At 58.6% G+C, this 11,209-nt stretch overlaps 1 protein-coding gene across 1 annotated transcript; it reads left to right on the forward strand.

Annotated features, from left to right (window-relative positions):
* The first annotated feature begins 1,301 nt into the window (after window positions 1-1,301).
* On the forward strand, window positions 1,302-4,954 carry LOC104327572 (protein Wnt-11b). The gene is made up of 5 exons (XM_075435564.1): window positions 1,302-1,369; window positions 1,499-1,734; window positions 2,146-2,423; window positions 3,000-3,292; window positions 4,579-4,954. The coding sequence occupies exons 1-5, from the start codon at window positions 1,302-1,304 to the stop codon at window positions 4,751-4,753; spliced, it is 1,050 nt and encodes a 349-aa protein (XP_075291679.1). The 3' UTR covers window positions 4,754-4,954.
* The last annotated feature ends 6,255 nt before the right edge of the window (window positions 4,955-11,209 follow it).

Consider the following 11,209-nt stretch of genomic DNA (forward strand, 5'->3'; position numbering starts at 1 on the left):
CTCCTTCCCCTCTACACTGCCCTGGTGAGGCCTCATCTGGAGTACTGTGTCCAGTTCTGGGCTCCCCAGTTCAAGAAAGATGAAGAGCTACTGGAGAGAGTCCAGCGCAGGGCTACGAGGATGATGAGGGGACTGGAGCATCTCCACTACGAGGAGAGGTTGCGGGAACTGGGCTTGTTCAGCCTGAAGAAGAGAAGGCTGAGAGGGGACCTTAGAAATGCCTACAAATATCTGCAGGGTGGGTGTCAGGAGGATGGGGCCAAGCTCTTTTCAGTGGTGCCCAGTGACAGGACAAGGGGCAATGGGCACAAACTGAAGCACAGGAAGTTCCGTCTGAACATGAGGAAGAACTTCTTCCCTCTGAGGGTGACGGAGCCCTGGAACAGGCTGCCCAGGGAAGTTGTGGAGTCTCCTTCTCTGGAGATATTCAAGACCCGCCTGGACAAGATCCTGTGCAGCCTGCTGTAGGTGACCCTGCTTCGGCAGGGGGGTTGGACTAGATGACCCACAGAGGTCCCTTCCAACCCCTACTATTCTGTGATTCTGTGATTCAGTCGGCTTCGGTCCCAGCGCAGCCTTTGGCTGGGAGCTCTCCAGGCTGGTGGGACCAGTGTCCACGCCTGGACTGACGCGTACGCATCAGCAGTCGTGGTTCTTGCGGAGCGCTCGCTGTCCTCGTGGGGCTCCGGAGACAGGCGGCGGGAGGCTTTCACCCGTTCTGGCTCAGAATGTGTTTTTTAAAGCTTCTTGCAGAGAAAATAAGCAGAAAGTCAGAAATTAATATCAACTCCTTCTTTCCTTTCCTAATGTCCTCCCTTTCTGACTGCTGCCAGCCAGCTACAGGGAGCAGTTCCTACCTGCCGTGTATCTGCTCTGCGACCCAGCAGCTCTCCTGAAGACGCCAAAGGTAGAGAACGCCGGGGCTCCCGCGTCGGGGCGCAGCGTCTCTCCGCCGTGCGGGGCCACAAAGGGGTACGGGGCAGCCAAGCGCCCGGTGCCGGACCCGATGCCCCCCCCTCCGAGCTCCCCATCACCCATCGCCGCTCCGCATCTCGTGAGGACTCCTGCATCGCTTTCCCGGGTGCTGCTTCGGGATGGGGGCTGCTCAGAACAGCTCTACCCCCGCCCCAGGCTCCCCCCCAGGGCCCTAACCCGCTGTGAATGGCATCGAAACCGCCTTTGTTCCCCTCCCCGGGGGGGAGGATGCGCTGCCGAGGCTATAAAAGGGGGCGGTGGCACTGAGCAGCCCCAGCCCCAGTCCTGGCCCCATTCCCCATCCCGTCCCCATCCCCATCCCGGCCATGGGCCGCCCCGCCATCGCCGCCGCGCTGCTCTGCCAGCTGGGTCTCTCCGTGGCCATCCAGTGGCTGTGAGTAGCGGTCCCAGTGGGGGGACGCACCCCTTCCCCAGTGCCCCCATTCGGGGGTCCCCCTCTGCGGTCCTCGGAGGGGTGCCTGTGGTCCCCCCCACCCCGCTGACGCCCATCCTCTCCCCACAGCGGGCTGATGGAGAGCGGCAGCGGGGTGGCCTGGAACGAAAGCCGTCACTGCCGGCTGCTCGCCGGGCTGGTGCCCGACCAGTTCCAGATGTGCCGGAGGAACCTGGAGGTCATGCCCAGCATCGTCCGGGCCGCCCGCCAGACCCAGAGCATCTGCCAGAAGACCTTTGCAGACATGAGGTGGAACTGCTCCTCCGTCCAGCGTGCCCCCAGGTTTGGCCCTGACCTGCTGAAAGGTAAAGGATGCTTCGGCCGCGGTGTTACGGCTCCTTTTGCTGCCCCACGGGGCTTCCTGGGCGCTTTAACACACAGCTCCGCTCTTCGGTGGGTGGGTGTCAGCTTGGGAGAAACGTGCTGCCACTACACTGGTGTGATCCCGTGCGGGAGAGGACAGCCAGTATCTCCCATCTCAAAGAAAAACAGTTGCTAGAGGCTCCGGGGAAAAAAGGGGGGAAGAGGTGGGGACAGGGGCTGTGTACTGACAGCGTAATACAATCGGTGGCAGAGGTTAAAAATACAGCACGAGAAAAATGTTGGGCTTTGGTTTTATCTTGTTGCAAGAAAAAATCCCCGTCGTTTGCACTGTGTTATCTGAGAGGAGCGTTTTCTGGGCAGGGAGGAAGGACATCTCCCCCTCTTCTTCCCAGGGACCCGAGAATCCGCCTTCGTCTACGCCCTGGCTGCTGCCGCCGTCACGCACTCCATCGCCGGAGCCTGCGCCTCGGGAGAGCTCCCGCTCTGCTCCTGCGGCTCCGTCCCCTCCGAGGTCCCCGGGCCGGGCTTCAGATGGGGCGGCTGCGGGGACAACCTGCCCTACGGCCTCCAGCTCGGCGCCGCTTTTGCTGACAGCCCCTTAAAATCCAGCAAGCTGGGGACACAAGCGCTGAAGGCCACCAATCTGCACAACAATGCGGTGGGGCGGCAGGTGGGTCTGGTGCCCACCGGGACCCGCTGCAGCCCAGCACCCCTGACGGCAGCCCGGGGGGCAGGGGTCCCCAGTGGAGGGTGGAGGGCTCCAGCCAGGCAGTTGAGATGCTGTCCTTAGAGTCAGGAGGCAACTAAATGGTTAAAACAGAGTGTTTGCAGAGACATCCCCCCACTGCTACCCTCCCCTGACACCCCTGCGCCCTTTCCACAGCCAGCTCAAGGTGTTTGCCACTTCACACCAGTACTTCCAGTACTTCTTTCCGTCCCCCTCGGGAAGCAGAGGCCCGTCCTGCTCTGCTCCCCAGCCCTGCGGAGAGCTGCGAGGACGTGGCCAGCTTGGAAGCCACCAGCCCCACTCCTGCAGGGAGTTCCCCGAGGGCTGGGCTCTTATCACAAGGGGAGCGAAGCAGGGCTGAGCCCTTGATTGCCCCATTATATTCATTTAAAGGTGGCAGTAAGCAGCTGAGCTCTTTCATCTCCTGAAACTTCCCACGAATGCTCTTGCAAATCCATCCCTAGGGTGGGTACCAGGAGAAAGCAGAAGCAAATTCCTCTGTTTTCCTGTGCCCTGCAGGTGGTGAGTGACTCCCTGGACACCAAGTGTAAATGCCACGGTGTTTCAGGCTCCTGTTCGGTGAAGACCTGTTGGAAGGGACTGCCAGACCTGGAGGAAATTGCCTCCGACCTCAAGTCCAAGTACCTGGCAGCCATCAAGGTGACCCACCGGCTCGTAGGGCCCAGGAAGCAGCTGATACCCAAAGAAACGGACGTCAGGCCGGTGAGAGAGACGGATCTGGTTTATCTCATCAACTCTCCCGACTACTGCACGCCCAATCTCCACCTGGGCTCGCTGGGGACGCAGGATAGGTAAGAGACCGGTGCAAATATGCACCACCCCTTGTGAGCCTTCTAATTTCATGTCTGCACCGCTGGGCTGGAGAGCATGCTCCGGGAAGCTGGTGTGGGTGGGCAGTCCCCCGTCAGACGGGGACACTGCAGGGACTGCTGCCAGATCTTTGTGTCTTCAAGTCCCGAGGAGGGCAGGAAGGCAGATGTCCTTCTCGCAGAGCTATGCAGGTGTAAAGGCAGGGAGAGCCCTCGCTGAGAGTCCGTCAGCTCCACTCTCCAGGGCGGGATCCGTCCAGCGAGGGGTCAGGAAGGGAAATGCCTCCTCTCCCTGCAAGCCTTTGGGTGCTGCCTGCTGGTAACCAGGACGGTTCAGCAGCCCTCGGGATCTGCGGTGCTTCCCAGATGTCTCCTTTCTGGGGCAGGGTAGGGGGGAGTTTTTAGAGGGATGGGGAAGGCTCATCTGAAGGCTGAGCCGGGGCTGCCTCAGGGCTGTGACTTGCAATCCCTGCTAGACTTAGCAGTAGCAGAAGTTCCCGGTCCCAGCCATCCACCCTTCCTCCTCCATGAGAAGCTCCTGCCCCCAGCGTGAGCGTGCCCAGGCTCCGCCGCGGCTGCTCGCACACTGCCCCGGTACCACCAGCTGACAGCAACCCCGGCGCGGAAGCAGAGCCGAGCATCTCGCTGCCGCCTGCTCTGGGCACGTAGGCGCTGGGAGGCGGCCGGAGCAGGTAACTGTGGTCAGCATCACCGCCATGGGTGGGCAGGGATGCTCCCTAGCTCCCACCTCCGCATCCTTCTCTTGACAGGGCTCCCCAGTTCGAGAAAGATGAGGAGCTACTGGAGGCAGTCCAGTGCAGGGCTACGAGGATGAGGAGGGGACTGGAGCATCTCTTCTATGAGGAGAGGCTGAGGGAGCTGGGCTTGTCCAGCCTGGAGAAGAGAAGGCTGAGAGGGGACCTAATAGATGCTTAGAAATATCTGCAGGGTGGGGGTCAGGAGGACGGGGCCAGACTCTTTCCAGTGGTGCCCAGCGACAGGACAAGGGGCAATGGGCACAAACTGAAGCAGAGGAAGCTCCAGCTGAACCCGAAGAAGAACTTCTTCCCTCTGAGGGTGACAGAGCCCTGGCCCAGGCTGCCCAGGGAGGCTGTGGAGTCTCCTTCTCTGGAGATATTCCAGCCCCGCCTGGACAAGGTCCTGTGCAGCCTGCTCTGGGTGACCCTGCTTGGGCAGGGGGTTGGGCTGGGTGACCCCCAGAGGTCCCTGCCAACCCCCCATTCTGTGATTCCGTGATTCTGTGACAGGCAGTGCAACAAGACCTCCGCGGGCAGCGACGGTTGCGACCTGCTGTGCTGCGGCCGCGGCTACAACACCTACACGGAGGAGGTGGTGGAGCGGTGTCACTGCAAGTATCACTGGTGCTGCTACGTGGTGTGCAAGAAGTGTCGGCGGAAGGTGGAGAGACACGTCTGCAAATAACGCCAGGAGACTGAGCGCCATCTGCGAGGGATGCTCGGAGCTACGGCGAGGAGGGGGCTGTGCCAGGGGAAGCCTGGACTCTCGCGTTACCACGGAAGAACTCAGCCTGAGAGATGCCAGGAAGCCCGAGACCGGAGGCCGACCTCTGCTCCGTCGCTCCGGGGCAGGACAAAGAGCTGCCCTCCCGCAGCGGATCGGGAGCGCCCGGCCCTCTGTCTCCAGCTGGGGACAAGCCATTTGTCACTCCGCACGCACAGGTCCTTGTCTCCAGGGGTGAATGGGGACCCTGGGCTGCCATTGTCTCTCTGCAGGAGGTTTCTGACAGTGGCCTGAAAGCCAGGAGTGATGGATGGGAAGGGGGGGTAGAGTTGCCTGTAGAAGGCTGCGGGGGAACGAAGCTGCTTTGGGTGAGGGGATTGTGGCAGCTCCTTTGGGGACAGATTTCTGCCGTGGGCTCACTCAGAACGACCGAGCGTTCCTCCTCAGGGGCAAAAACCGGTCCGGTGCCCTTTGCAGCATCTCAGATGGAGACCAGGCTTGGGCGCAGGCAGAACCAGTTATTGCTCCAGGAGACAACTCATCAGTCCCCCCCATGACCTGCACAGAGATGACCGCTGCTCTCAGTGCTGATGATGATGGCGGGCAGACCCGGGGACAGGAGCGGTCCCGGAGGCTGCCGAAGCAGGGCAGCATGGCAAAACTGCACCCGGCAGCCTTGGATGAACAGGGCAGCCATGGCTTGGGGGCTTGTGTTTGAGGTGGAAGGCCGGTCAACGCGCCGCATACTCGTGGCTCGTCCTTCCTGCCCCTTCCTTGAGACCACTAAGGTGTTCAGCCCACTCCTCCCACCCCCTGGAATTATGTTATATTGAGATATCAGGTGTGCTGGCACACTGGCCTGGAGAGAGGACTCCCGGGCTCTTGGGAAATAAGAACAAACCTTTAGTCTCCATGCTTAATGTCAGTGGGATTCTGGTGTGCGTTTTTTAAATAAATGTGTTGTGCTCTGCCTCTCCGTGCCGTGTTTCCTAGGACAGGCTCCTTGCTCCGTCTGCTTCTCGGCTGGCCGCAGAGAAGGCGAGGCTGTAAGGCGAGCGTGAAGCCCCGTGTCCGTACCCTTCCACGCAGCGGGGGACTGGTTCAGATTGAACCCTTTCTGCTGCTCATCAGCCAGGTTTGCCTTTAATGACAGAAATCTGTCAGCTTCAGCTGCCACTCACGTGCGGAAAACCTGTTGGAAGGCTTCTGTCGCCCACTTCCTCGGGTCTCTGACCAGCCAGCAAGGAACCCGGCTTCCTGGGGCTCAGCGCCGGTGGCTGGAAACTGAGGCAGTCCAGGATTATTTTCTGAGCCTGGTGAGTGTGGGCTGGACTAGCCAAGCGGGTGTGCGTGAACAGCAAGGGGTCAGGAGCCCGGGACGGGGGCTCTGATGGCCCCCCCATTTCCCCTGGCGCAGAATCTGGCCAAGCATTTGCACTGGGTAAGAGATTCCCAGTCGTGCAGCTTTTGCAGAGAAGGGATGAGTCTAAATACACGGGTGCTGAGGAGAACCCACAGCACGAGGAGGACAGGTAGACGTGGTGGGAAGCCTAGGGCAACCTCCTGCAGCTTCTACCACGACCCAGGGACTCTGCAGCTTTGCGTCCGCCTCGCTTTCTTTGCGGTTCGCGTCGAATGGAGTTGGCCGCGCTCAGCCCCGAGTCCAGCTGTACGATTACTCATTTCTATATTCACTCAATCGTTGTGAACAGCCTCCGCTGGGTCACGGAATCAATTCACGAGGTTTTGTTGTAAACCATCCCCTCCACTTGATGTGCTCCAGGTTTCTGTACGAACAGCGAACGAGAGCCGGGAGTCAAAGGCGGCTCGGGAGGAGCCTGGGAGCTGGAAGCGTGAACGCTCAGGGGCGAAGCGTAGGCTCCCATGGTTAACCAGGTGAGTTAATTATCATTCTCAGTGGTCAGCGGGCCACTGGCTCGATCTGGCGGCTGACATCTAGCCTTCCCAGAGCGACGGTAAAGCCCCAGCTGCAAGGCTTCCCAGGGCCAAAAAGCTATCTCCAGTTTTTCTTTTAAAATGCAATTAGGGGTTAAGTCACTGGCATTCCTCAGAAAAGGGAGTCTCCAGCTGCAAAATAGCTGCAGTTTCTGTGTCCAGAGAGCTGATGCAGGTACTTAATTAGGATTGCTTAAATACCTTCCCTATAGCATCGCCAGATCCGAGGGAGGTGAAACCAGGAGGGGCTGTGAACTCCGCAGAGCATTGCAAAACGAGCTGGTGAGAAAAAAAAAAGCAAGGGAAGGATCTTGTGGAGTGAGAGATGCAGCCAGGAGGGTGGGAAATGCAATTTGCATTTGGTAACTACAAACACACATGGCCTGGGGCAGTGGAGAGGAGCCACAATAGCTAGGAATGGCCCGGGGAGATGTCGAGATCCCCTCCCAGAGAGGTGCCCTTTGAATTTCTGCCTGGGAAAAGGCAGGGTCAAGTGCTGAATATGCAGAGCCCCCTGCTCCTGGCCCTCCTCGCATCTTGGCTGGAAGCCCAACAGGGAAGGGCCGGGGAAGGGCTGGAGGGGTCGACCAAGCAGCCAGGACCTTGGGCTCCATTTGCGCCCTGCGGGAAATCGGAAAGCAGTGTAATTAGTCGAAGGGTGCAAAGGGCCAGGCCGGCGGGAAGGGCGATGGTGGGGAGGTGACAGCTGAGTGACGATGCTCTGAGCAGGGGGTGCTGTGGAAGCTGGGGCCACACCTGGACTCACCGGGCTCTTGAGATCTGCTGGACTGGGAGAGTTCCCCACGGACCGGGAGCCAGAGCAAGGCCAATCGGCATCAGAAAATGGATCCGGAGGGAACAAACCTCACTCTTGGCCTCAAGGGCAGAGGGAACCATTCTGACTGGATGCATTTTCTCTCTCTAACCCTTGCCTGGGCAGAAAAGCTAGCAGGAAGGTGCCAGGAGAACATGGAGCCCCTTCACCCTGCCTGGGCTAGCACGATCTCCCTCTGAGATAACAAAAGATGGGAAAACCTGGACCCTGACATCACCCTCCGGGGGCTTCCCGCACCAGCCAGTGCCACCCTCTGCCAGAGAAATTGGCGCAGGAGGGCTTTTCTCTAACCCTCTACACCTTGGCTTCCACCACAAACATCTCCAGCTCTGGTAGAGAGTCCTTCAGGACCTGAATAAACCTGGACAAGGGCGGCAGCAGCGTCCCTGAAACCGAGAGCATCTCTGCCACAGCTGTGGCTTTGCAGCCCCTCAGACGCTTCCTCCTGTGTTTCTCTTGCCCTGCTTTCACGATGGGTCCTCTGCAGACTGTGGTAGGCTGCTGTCATTGCCCGCTGCTTCGCAAACCCTCGCCAGGCTCACTGCTAACGTGACAGATCTACCTCTTTGACTTCCCTGTCATTGGCCATTTCTCCCCTATGTCTTGTGGCTTTTTGTTTGTCTCTCTGGAAATGAGACTCCCCGGAGCGGACTTCTCCATGGCCATGGCAGAAGTCTTTCACTTTTTGGTGCCATGAGCTGTCATGGGAGAGCTGGCTCTGAAAATGGCTTGCACGTGGAGGAAAACCATCCTTCTACATGAAATGTGGTGAGAACCAGGCAAAGGGTTTGCTCTGAAAAGCCTCCTCTCGGTTACTGCTTGACCTTTAATTGGGGTTTGAAAGGAGTAACACTGGTATGAATGTGATCGTTCCCTGCTGGGTAGACTTGTGCAGGCAATGAAGTCTGGAGAAAGGAGAGCGATTTTCATGGACTCTTCTGACTTTGCTGCTAAAGTGCTGATTTCTTTTTTTTCCTTTCATTTCTGTATTCATCGAGGGATGCCACATAACTTATTCCAGAAGGATAATGTGAGCAAGGGCCGCAAGCTGTTGGTAATCAGGTAAGCTTTCTGGAGGAAGAACGACTCTGCGTTCATGTTGGGATATTTCTTCCTTACAGCCCCAGACGGCAGCTCGGACAGGGCCGTGGGTCAGGACCTCCTCCTGCTTTTTGCTTGTGCTGTTCACAAAGAGAGCTGAGCCAGTACAAGGAGAAGGCATGGGATGGGGCCGCTGTCTGGGCTCAGCTGTTGGTCAACATCCGTACTGCTGTAAACATTTGGGGGACGTTGCTGTGACCTTTGGGATGGTTGGTGCCTACACTATCACACCGCAAGACACAAACATGAGTAAACGCTTGTCTTTAAGGAAAAACCCTCGCATCTCTGTTCTCCTTTATCTCTGGAGTGTTCAGCAATACCACCATGCCCTAAGGATGACAAATAATAACAGGGGTTGTCCTTATGGGGATCTTCAGCTGAGGGACAGGGAAAAATCAGCATAGGTGAGTAACAGCCATAAGACCAGAGGGGAACCAGGCTGCAGACTGAGGGCCCTGGGGCATAGCTTGAGGGACAGCTGTGGCACCGGCCGCGCGAGCTTCGGAGGGGCAGCAGACCTCTGTCCCTTCTCCCAGGATGGGCAGGCTGGCATCCCTCCCAGTTCCGAATCTCGTGCTTCGGTAAGCTGCTCGATCAGGGTGGAAGAGTCCCAGACACGCAGGTTTGTGGCATCCCTGCCACGTCTGCAGGGGCCAGGAGGAGCGGGGCAGCTGAGCTTCTGAGCACCCCAGTCTCCCCTCAGCAACCCACATTTCTCCCTCTCGCTTGCTTGAACTCTTCCACATTCAGTGCGGGCAGCGTCCTGGAGGATGCTCACCGTGGACTCTTCGAAGTCACAGAGAAGGCGTCATGGCCGCCTTGTTGAATCATGAAGTAGGAGCATCTTCCCTTCTGATGTGGACCCGTGAGCCACCCTGGGGCTGCCACCAAACCGGGCTTTTCCAGGAGCATCCTCCCACCAGCTCAGAACCAGGGCCGTACAGATTTTGAGGACTTTCTCAGCTTGCGTACATGTCAGCTGTGACCACTGTGCATGTGCTGTGTGGAGGAGTAAGGACTTTCCAGGCGTGCTTCAGCCCAGCTGGAGCAGTGCTTGCATGCTGTAGGATAACTTGCAGAAGCTCTGACACCTTCCAGGAAGACTGGATGTACGTGTAATGTGCCAGAGCTCCTGGGAAGCACCGGACAGGCCTTCTGGATGTGCGTGGCCAGATGTCCTACACAGGTGAGTTAGATGTAATACACTGTGGCAGTAGGTTTTACTACCTGTAGAATGGAAAGCATGTGGGCAGGTTTCATGCCTGGAAGCACAAAGGTAAGAACTCTTCAGGAGCTGCACCTGATCCCTAGACACTGACTTTGTGCTGAAAACCTACCACAGCAAGATGCCTGGCAGAACTGGGGAGAGGGAGAGGCCGATTCCCGGTGTGCCAAAGCTCCAGAAACCCCCCCTTTTCACACGCAGTGGGACTAATCACAGGTACCATTCCTGGAGTCTCCAGCTCTAGGCTCATTGTGGTGTGGACAGGGGCTCTCTGGGTAATTATGCCTTCCAAAGAATCATTTATTTTTAACTTGTGTTCAGAACGTTAGGTCTGTAATTGGAAGGGGCAGCTCGAAAAGCCACGTCCTGCCAGGCAGACCTCAGGCAGGAGGAGAACACATGCGGGTAGTTTTCTACGCCCGAGCTGAAGAGCAGACCGTGGGTGGCTCTGGTCCCTAACCCTTACTGGTTTCATGCTCCCATGGGGCAACTGAAACCTGTTCTTGACCAGTTGGGACAGCAGATAAAACCAGGGGGCTGATTAACGTCTAGCAAGGAGATTCAGGAGCTCCTCACCAGCTAGCAGGTTGAGGGGTTTGGCTCTTGGAGGCAAAGCCTTCTCCGTCTCAAAGGGAACTGGGTCTCCACGCATTTCCTGCTCCCTCGGTCTAGCTCGCCTGTCCTCGCCGCTGGCAATCTGGGTCGAACCCGGCTGTCCCTCTTTCCAGGGGAGGGGAGGTGGGCTGAGGGCCCACGCTCCATCCTCAGCCCGCTCGCCGTTAGGTGGAGAGGAAGCCTCTGAGCCTGCCCGGGTGGCTCTGAGAGGCGAAGGCCTCGGGGGGAATGCCCCGAGGAGATGGCTGTTCAAGATTACACAGAGAGACCCAGGCTTGCTGCAGCCTTTAGCGAACGTAGGCGGAGGGGTAAAGCGAGGGGACTGAGAGAGGCATCGCTCTGACAGGATTGAACCGGTGGTCATTGCTGGAGGTGCCAAAGCACCTTCTGCCAGCAAAGGACGAGCGGCTGGAGATTCCTGGCCGATAATCACACTCATTAATTTTCCCACCGCTGGGCAAAGCGTTGCTCTTCACCTCCTGCCCGGCGTGCAGGGCTCAGGTACAGGGTGACAGGAGGGTGACACCGCCATGGAGGGGCTCAGGTACAGGGTGACAGGAGGGTGACACCGCCATGGGGGGGCTCAGGCCTACCAAGATGGCGGACACCCCCTCCCTGCCCTCACCAAGATGGCGGCGGGGGGCGAGGCATCCGGCGGCCGCCCCGGAAGCGGTCGGGCGGCGGC

Source organism: Opisthocomus hoazin, chromosome 14 (assembly GCF_030867145.1).
Source record: "Opisthocomus hoazin isolate bOpiHoa1 chromosome 14, bOpiHoa1.hap1, whole genome shotgun sequence".
Taxonomy (NCBI): domain Eukaryota; kingdom Metazoa; phylum Chordata; class Aves; order Opisthocomiformes; family Opisthocomidae; genus Opisthocomus; species Opisthocomus hoazin.